The 9,539-nt window shown below is 37.7% G+C and overlaps 1 protein-coding gene across 1 annotated transcript; it reads left to right on the forward strand.

Moving 5' to 3' along the window:
• Window positions 1-465: 465 nt before the first annotated feature.
• LOC121138556 (THO complex subunit 4-like) lies at window positions 466-1,239 on the forward strand. Its single transcript, XM_040741235.1, has one exon. The coding sequence runs from the start codon at window positions 466-468 to the stop codon at window positions 1,237-1,239; it is 774 nt and encodes a 257-aa protein (XP_040597169.1).
• Window positions 1,240-9,539: the final 8,300 nt, after the last annotated feature.

Raw genomic sequence — 9,539 nt, forward strand, 5'->3', positions numbered from 1 at the left:
TGACATTTAAAATGGAAATTTTTACCTAGCATTAATTTTTCTTCTGAGAAATATGCACTCTTAAGTAAATATAACATTCTGAAGAGTGTTTTGACAGCTTTGTGGCAAACAACTTTAATCTCACCACTGGTTAGGCAAAGACAGCTAGCTCTCAGTGAGATACAGGCTATGTATTCACCATGCTTAGTTCTACAACTACCTGGGCCTCATCATGAGAACATTTCTCTGAAAACAAAAAAGAAATTTGTATTTTTGTGCTGAGTCCTTAATGTCGCACTCCTGAGCCTGGAAAAGCACAGTATGCTGTTTCATGATTCTAGGTTACAGTATTTTCCCAGTTAGAAAATGAGTTATAAACCGTGTGGTGTGAACAAGTGTCTGTAATCCAATTTAAGTATACACCCTGATATCTGATTCCAGGTTTATTAACACGAATTAGAATTCTGGAGAAAAGGAGGCCCGATTATGTGCCCGCCAATGACCGACAAAATGGATATGTCTTTGGATAACATCATTAAGCTTAATCAGAGCCAGCGAGGCTCTCATGGTGGAGGCCGGTGTTGCAGCAACGCCGGCTCCCAGAGCGACCACCGATGGTCCATGCAGGCCTCCATGCAGGGTAATAGAGGTATTGGGCCTCTGAGGAACTGGACCTGTGTCTCTGGCAGCACTACAGGCAGCAACAGGAACAGGCTGACTCCCTACAACAGGAATAAACAACTTCCTGACAAGTGGCAGGAGGACCTCTTCCACAGAGGCTTCTGGGATGAAGCCAGCATGGAGATGAGTGGAAAGCTGTTGGTGTCAAAACTTGACTGCAAGGTGTCAGATGTGGATATTCAGGAACTCTTCGCAGAGTTTGGAACACTGAAAAAATCTGCTGTGCACTACGATCGCTCTGTACGATGTTTAGGGAAAGCAGATGTGCATTTTGAACAGAAGGCAGATGCCCTGAGGGCTATGAAACAGTACAATGGTGTCCCTTTAGATGGGCAGCCTATGAACATTCAGCTCGTCTCATCACGTATTGACACGCCACGAAGACCTGCACAGAAAATGAACAGAGGTGGCATGACAAGAAACCGTGGCTCTTTGAGTTTTGGTGGTGGCGGCACCCAGAGAGGGACCCGTGGAGGGAGCCGTGAAAGAGATAGAGGTACCAGCAGGAATTCAAAGCAGCAGCTTTCTGTTGAGCAATGGATGCAGAGCCTGGGCTTGCCTAGTACCAAGGTACTATAGTGAAATGAAGTATATACTATCAATTCCTATGGCTAAATGATGCAAAGATGGGTACATAGCCCATTTTTTATTAAGTTGTATGCCATCTGGGTTCCCCTACATATGAACTCTCCAGAGGATGGAGGATCCCGGATCTCATTTATCCCATTAATTTGACTGCACAATTGATGAATATAAACTTTGTCAGGAGTAACACAATTACACATGATTGTTGATGAAGATTGTAAATTCCTACCTGGATTAAGTTATTTAAAGAGATAAGAGTACTGAGAGAATCTGATACTTTCCCTGATGTTTTATACACTGTGCTGGCTGTAGTTACTGACTGTGAAGTGACAGACCCAGATAAAATTGCTCTTGTAGCAGAAACATAAATTACTACAGTCACCCCAGCAGTGATGCCTAAGTCTCTCTTTTGCCACATGAGGAACACTTACCTATCTGTGTAGACATACACTGGCATATGGTGGATTTCAGTAAAATGAACTCCCAAGGCCTACACTTCATCTCTCTAACAACTTTGTAAGTGCTCATGTCCTGTTCAAAAACTGAAAAGGGGATTTAGCCACTCATCATGGTCCATACCAGTGTCCAGTTGTTTAAATGTGTTCGTTTTCCCCAAAGGGAAAACTGGAAATCGAATTTGTGTTTCAAAGTGTGTCTAGTTTTTTTGGCTCCATGAGGAACACTAGATCTGTTGAGAAACTGGAAATCTCGAACCAACTGTTTCCTTTCTTTCTTTCTCAGCCTGTAGAATGGATGACAACAAGGCTCAGGAACACTGGATCAGGGGATCTCAGTTAAACTGGCTTAAGAATGTTCCCACAGTCTCAGATCCATGTTTTCTCTGATCCATGCATCACACCAAATGTTCTGCCAGAAACGGAGCTTATTTTCCTGTAGGAAAACACAAAATTCATGTGACACCAAATTAGGGCAGAATCTGGTCTTTTCCACTGGGTAGTGCATGGATGTTTCCATTTGACCTGAGCAAAAGTCCCTCGAGTTCCATCATGCCAGAATCTGTCTGTAGCAGATTGCTCACTGGCATCCATATTTTAAAAAATTGAAATGAGGAGTGCTTGATTTAATGAATCACTTCGGGACTCAGGACGTTACTCCTGACTTGTCCTATCTTTTGACACATGAATGGTAGCTTTACCCATTTGTACAGTGGCCATCAATAAACATGAATACCTCTCAACTGCCATGTGCACATATTTTAATTTGTCAAATTGTGCAATATAAATAACAACCATTTGCCATAAATAGCGAGGAAATAGGCCTCAAGGGTTTTTTTAATGGTCGTAGATAATATTGTGGGTATAACTCAATGTTTGAAAATTTTAATGAACAGTCTCTTTAGATTAATCAAATCGCCCGCCCAGGCATCTGTCATTTCAATGGTGAAAGTTATGAGAATGCAGAGCTCTCTCTACCTAAAATAAGTGACCATTGAATATTTACCAAAAAATTCTGAAAATCATTCAAAGATGGGAATCTATACAATGTCCCAAATAACTTTTGAAAATTAGTTGCAGTTTGTAAGAATTTGTTTTTCTTATCCAATCTATAAATCTCTTTCAGGTGGATAAAGCCTCATTTGTATCTTATCTGACATTTACAAATTTGTATCTACAATGATTTCTTTGTAGAAGTAACAGGGCAACAGTTTCCCTGAGGTTTCTTCTCAAAACCTTTTTTTTGCTCTAGAATTCCTTTTCCAACCATAAAAACTTAGGAGAATTCTTATAGACTTTCCTTGGCTGATCTGTATAGAATCATCCATAAAGACTTATTTGGCTTTTAGGCTATGTTGTAGTCTTCTGTTACTTTTCATTGACTGCCTCTAAGGACTTAAATCAACCTTTCATGATAACAAATCAACAGGCTGGATGATCTTTATGGCTATATCAAAAGCAACTTAGGTAGCTTCTTAACTATCCAAAGCTATTAAAATATACTTTATTAATATCCAATGCAATTCAACTGGTTCAAAATCAGGCTTTTACCATCACTTTTCACACACACTGGTGTGGCCACATGATACATACTAAACATACATATATCTTTTAGTCATCCTTTTTCTCCAAGAAGTCATTTGTTTTTGAAATGAAACTTCCTTAATTGAAATTTCTAGTGACAGTACAGCTCTAGCCCATCTTGGAATTAAAACAAAAAGGTTGAAAAAGACCCTCATGGTTTTCCCCATCTTTCCATTCTGTTTTAACTAGGCAATTTGAGAGGAGTTGAAAGTGGTAAAATTAACATCCGATCCTTTTACAAAGAAATGAACCAATCTTTGGGATTCCTACTGGAGTGGGCATTCTTGGTTTAGCAGCATCCATAACCAACAGAGTTTTAATTACCTCTCGCAAATCCTGTAACAGGTACCACTTTCTTTATTTTTTTCTTTATAACAAAAACAGTTACATTCAAAGTGGAGGTGGAAGCTTCAATATGTCCCGGCTACAATTGTTCTTGAACCAGCTGATGAGCAGCATCCAATTTTATTTTACATAGGGGGATTTTCTACCCACATGGGTAACTCTGACTTCCATGTGTTTGGATTAGGTCATATCCCCAGCTAAAAATGACAAAGTCCTGTCCAATTTTCTGACATGTGGGTAACAGAATTTCTTGAGTGGAAATAAATTTTGGAGTGGTAAAATATTCTTTGTGCTCCTCATCATCTCTGCTTTTGAGATGTTCTGAGCTATACTCAGGAGCTATAGTCATATCCACTCCCTATAATGTAGCATGGCACAATGGTAGATTAGCACTAGTAGTTCAGTTTAAAGTTAAACATGGGCAGTAATTTCCTAACTGTTCTTACTAGGATTTTTAAATATTTTTTCAAGATCAGAATTTTGTTTCTTCATCTTAGTACTTTCAATAATCTCCAATGTGGAAAGGCAGCATTAGGAAAGCATTCTGGTCTTTCATTCTGAATTGCCTTTTGGAGGTCATATTTAACTTTTTCCCAATCATGAATATTAAGCCTTTTGGAGTGTAGAAACCATGGACTTGTTTTCCCAAAGGTAAAACAGAATCTTATCTGTCTTTCTGCATAATGCTGGTACCTTGTCTATTTAACAATTCTAATAACTGTTCTATCAATACAGCTATAGAAGCTGAAGTACTCATTGTTCTTTTTTATTATTTTAAATTTAAATAGCTTGTTTACATGTCAATCCCGGTTCCCTCTCCATCCCCTCCTAAGTCACAATCCCACCACACCCCACCTCCCACCCTATCCCCACTTCCTTCCACATAGGGGATATCTAGAGTCTGGCATTTCACTCAAGGCAGGTTCCAGGCACTCCCCTAAGAGTCCAGGCTGAGAGAGCATCCCTCTGTGTTATGGACACAGGAAGTCTGTTTGTGTTCCAGGGATAAACACTGAGCCACTGCCCAAGGCCTATAGGTTGCCCAAGCCTCCTCACTGACTCGCACACTCACATTCAGGGGGTCACATTGTGATGTCACTGACAACATAGGGCACACAGACAATGTTCACTGTACTTAAAGTTATCCACTCTTATTGAAGTACAGTGATGACCATCCTAGAGCTATCACACTCTTCTAGTCTCTATTTACATTTGGCCTGATTTTGATGCTGGTCCTCCATCAATCAACACTTTGCTGTACGATTTAAAACCAACAGCACCGAGGAGAACAGCTTTACCTTTCCATTTCCTGTATTCTGGGAGTGACAAATTACTAGCCTGGAAGTCTTCACTTCCAGAAGACCTATCAGGCAGTGCATTCCAATTTCTTCCCAGAAGCCACAATTCCTGTGCTCCATTACTCAAATTCCAAGCTAAACAAAACCATCTCTAGATAGCACCCCATCTTCAGGCGAGGACTTGCTGTACTTCCTTTTGGACATTTTCTAACCCTAACCAAAAATTGCAATAAACAATTGAAAAAAATGTAAGCACAGTCAGAGAGAATTCTGGAATGAGAAAATCTGAGTAAATGATCATGTATGCATAACCTACAAAATTCAAGATATAGAAGAGAGAATATCAGGCACTATAGATTCACTACTAGAAATAGATTCACCCTCAAAGGAAAATCTTGAGTCCTAAAAATCCCAAACACAAAATATCCATGAAATATTGGCCACCGTGAAATGGCTAAACCTAAGAACAATAGGTATAGAAGAATGTGAAGACCCCACCTAAGATTTGCAGAAAATAAATTCAAAAATCTTAGCAGAAAACTTTCCAGAAGTAAAGAAAGACATGTCAATGAATGTACAAGAACACTACAGAACACGAAAGTCGGCCACAAAATGTCTCCATGCCAAATAGCATTCAAAACACCAAACATAAGGAATAAAGTAATATTAAGAGCAGCAAAGGAAAAAAACCAAGTAACATATAAGCCTTAACCTATCAAAATTACAACTGATTCTCCAAAAATCAGTAAAATCCAGAAGGTCCTGGATAGATATTCTCTGAAAAGTATGAGAACATAGATGGCTGCCCAGACTACTATACCCAGCAAAATTTTCAGTCATTATAGATGGAGAAAAAAAGGTATTTCACAACAAAATCAGATATAAGCAGTGCATATCCACTAGTGCTTTCCTACAAACAGTACTGAAAGGAAAACTCCAACCTAAGGAAGTTAACTATACTCACAAAAACACAGGAAATAAATAATAACACTTTACCAAAAGCCAAAAGTTAAAGCTAGTCTCAAAACACCAAATAATCTAATTAAAAATTGGGATGCAGAACTGAATAAATAATTCTCAATAGAGGAGTCTAAAATGACTGAAATACATTTAAGAAACTGCTCCACATCCTTAGCCATCATGGAAACACAAATAAAAACATCTCTGAGAAACCAATTTGCTCATGTCAGAATGACAAAATCCAAGACACCATGAGAATTTATACTGAAGTGGATGTGGAGAAAGTGGAACACTCCTACACTGCTGTTTGGAATGCCAATATTCACAGCCACTTTAGATATCAGTATGGAGATTCCTTGGGAAATGTTAATCACTATACAACCACATCCAGAAATTCCTCTCTTAGTCATATACCCAAAAGGTGCACATTCATACAATAAGGACATCTCTTCAACTATGTTAAAACAACATTATTTGTAATACCCAGAATCTTGAAGCAACCTATATGCTCCTCAACTGAAGAGTGGATAGAGAACATGTGGTATATTTACACAATGGACTACTGGTAAGCAGAAAAATAACGGAATCTTGAAATTCAGAAGGAAATGGATGGAATGAGAGGAATCTATCCTGAATGAGGAAACCTAGTCACAAAAAGACAAATATATGAGTGTGTATATTGATTATAGACATAGAGCCTAGGATTACCAGGTTATAATTCACAGAGTCAGAGAAGCTAGGACACAAGGAGCACCCTAGAAGTACCATATATGTTCCCTCGGAGGAGAACAAAGGGCTTAGAACTCCTGAGAAAATCGGTGCTTGGGGGGAGGGAAGAGGTAGCTAGGCAAATAAGAATGGGAGAAGAGGGGAGAGGAGGACATGAGGGAGCAGGAAGTCTGGAGAAGAATGGAGAAGATCAAGATAGAAGATAACATAATAGAGGGAAACGATGTAGGTTTAAAGAGAAATCTGGCAATAAGCAAGTCTCCAGAGATCTATAAGTAGGACACCACCTAACTATGTAAGCAATAGTGTAGAAACTTCCTTGAATGTCTTTCACTTAAAATGAGATTGATGACTACCTTATGTGTCATTCTGTGGTATTCATAATCCCTCAAAATATATCCCAAGTGAGTGCTCAAAGTCATGATATTTATATACTGATGTCTCCATCACAGATGATTTTGATGCACATAACCTCACTATGAATAGATTGCTAAAAAAAGAAAAGTATGGTGAGGTCTCTTTGTGCACCCAGAAAGTTCTCAAGTACTATCAACATCTTTCATTGCAGAGATTCATATCAAGATCCACTGTACTGATTCTCATGTCAACATGTCACTAAGTTGTGGTTACTTTCTTTAGGAAGATAAATAGACAAGGTTTCCGTACATACTACTTGCTGGGAACAACTGGGATCAAATTATCTGTATTACAAAATAAAGCTACCCTCTTCCATCCCTTCCACCTCCAACAATGTTATTCCAGTTCATTTTTACCCTTTCTTGTACCACTCTCCTTCTTCCAGTTATGATATTACAAGCTTGTATATGAAAACAACTGACAACACAATGACATATCACTATTCAGGCTTTATTTTATTTTATTTTTTTCTAAAAGTTCTGTCTAAAACTAAAGAGAAACTGACAATTACTATTCTCCTCATGGAAGATCACCACTTTTCAGGGTAGGAAATACAGAAATATGCCAACAGTCTTCTGAATCATCCTACTGCCTCATCTTGCTTCTTTTCTACCAAGTGAGATATCCTCTCTCTATGTAGTCCAGGTGCCATACTCAGTATTGTGTTGTTTTTAATCTTCTATATCTACTAAGCTGTGCTGTACTCATAATCTAGTGTCAAAAATTTGTATCCCTCAATGGCACTATGTTCATTGCTTGTTATTCTCTTGAGGCAAGCTTTTCCTATGTTTTTGTGATTCTTGTTCCCTCCTCTGTTTTCCATTTCACTGTGATTAGATTACTGTCCTGTGAAAAAAATATGCCCACTAGTCTCCAGGTCATTAGTTTAAAGTAATATCACTCAATATTTCCTAGGCCATGCTTAAAATATTCACCCCTAAAGTTTGTTCTCTCTCCGTGAGAATGGTTTTTTGTGCATGGTTTTGCAAGAACAAATTGTGTGACATTCTTTCAGGTTTACTATTTATTTTTATAGAAAGAAAGATTTCTTTTTTAGTGCAGTAGTACATGTACATATAATATTCATGTCTTGCTAACTCCACACTTCAAAATAAAGATCAAACCATAAGTATGTACATTAGAAATCCATGCTCATTTTGTTAGTTTGTATGCCTTTTTTGTTTGAGAGAGTAATTGTAGAGTTTGATCTTGTCTTTGATTTTATTCTTGTTTTTCCATACTCAAGGTTTCCCTGAATATCTCAGGAATGACAATTGGAATCCTCCCTCTGTCTCAATCTCTTGTATTCTTTAAATGATCTACCATCACAGAAGAGAAATAATATTTACATTTTGGAAGAAAACATTAAATTTCTCAAAATTCAAGTTTTCTCACAAAGTGTATATATGCATATTTTCACTATTAGTAATTAAGAGAATTCAGTAAAATACAGGGTGAAATACTGGACAGAATTACTAAGAATTTCATCGCTGCCTCATATAAATCTATAAAACGCTATTTTGAGTGTCAAAATAATTTCAGAAAATTTGGAGAAAATACATGCAATATAGAGTAAGTGTTAAAAAATTCATAGATTAACAAAGAAACCAAAAATGCTCCACCGACAGAAACCCCATTTTCCACTTTCCAACAAAAACAATGTAAGTATATATCTAAGAGAGACTTTCATTTTTAGGAGAAAATAAATGATGATATATTGTGTGTCCATGAGTGGGTAAAGTTGTTTAAGAATGTGGAAGGTGAAACAGGATGTGTCAGAATGTTAAATCATAACTGTTGACAGACCACCCAGATGGAATTCTGACTTCTAACATCATGGGACCCAGAAGCACAGCAGCTGAGATGCAGTGCTATCTTTGGATAATTTACCCTCCCAAATTAAGTGTCATGTACACTCTATAATGACAGCATATATGAACAATGATTCTCTTAATCAGGCCATGACCAAAATCTTGAATTTGCCCTGCACCTATCAATATTTTCCATGTCAAGGGTGCCTACTACCAGAGAATGTACTCTGTGGAAAAACAGTTCAAAGACGTTTGTTGATGAATATTCTACTTCCTAAGAAGTACATATGTGGATTAAGAAAATTAATGGACTCATAGATATTAATCAAATTGTCAGCTTCCCATTGTTACCTACAATCTTCAAGGTTTTAATCCATTTCTTAGAGTAGACTGAGGAATCATGGACAAGTATTCATCTACAACGAGGTACATGCCCAACTTCTTCTATTGATTTCCTCTTGAAAACTGTATACACAATGTCAGTATCACTTTCTAATTTTGTATGCATTGTAAGATACTTAATGTGCTCTACAGATGACAGCTTAATGCCCATTACCGCTGTACATACCAAGAAGTTTCCCTTGCATACCAAGAAATTTGTGAATCTCATTCTTGTCTATGATATTTGTCCTGAGACATCTAGACTCTGGTTAAAAGAATATGGTTCCCATAAACTTTCATGTGCGTTCTCTGAG

The sequence above is a fragment of the Mesocricetus auratus genome, unplaced genomic scaffold (genome assembly GCF_017639785.1).
Source record: "Mesocricetus auratus isolate SY011 unplaced genomic scaffold, BCM_Maur_2.0 contig_12553_pilon_obj, whole genome shotgun sequence".
NCBI classification, from domain to species: Eukaryota; Metazoa; Chordata; class Mammalia; order Rodentia; family Cricetidae; genus Mesocricetus; species Mesocricetus auratus.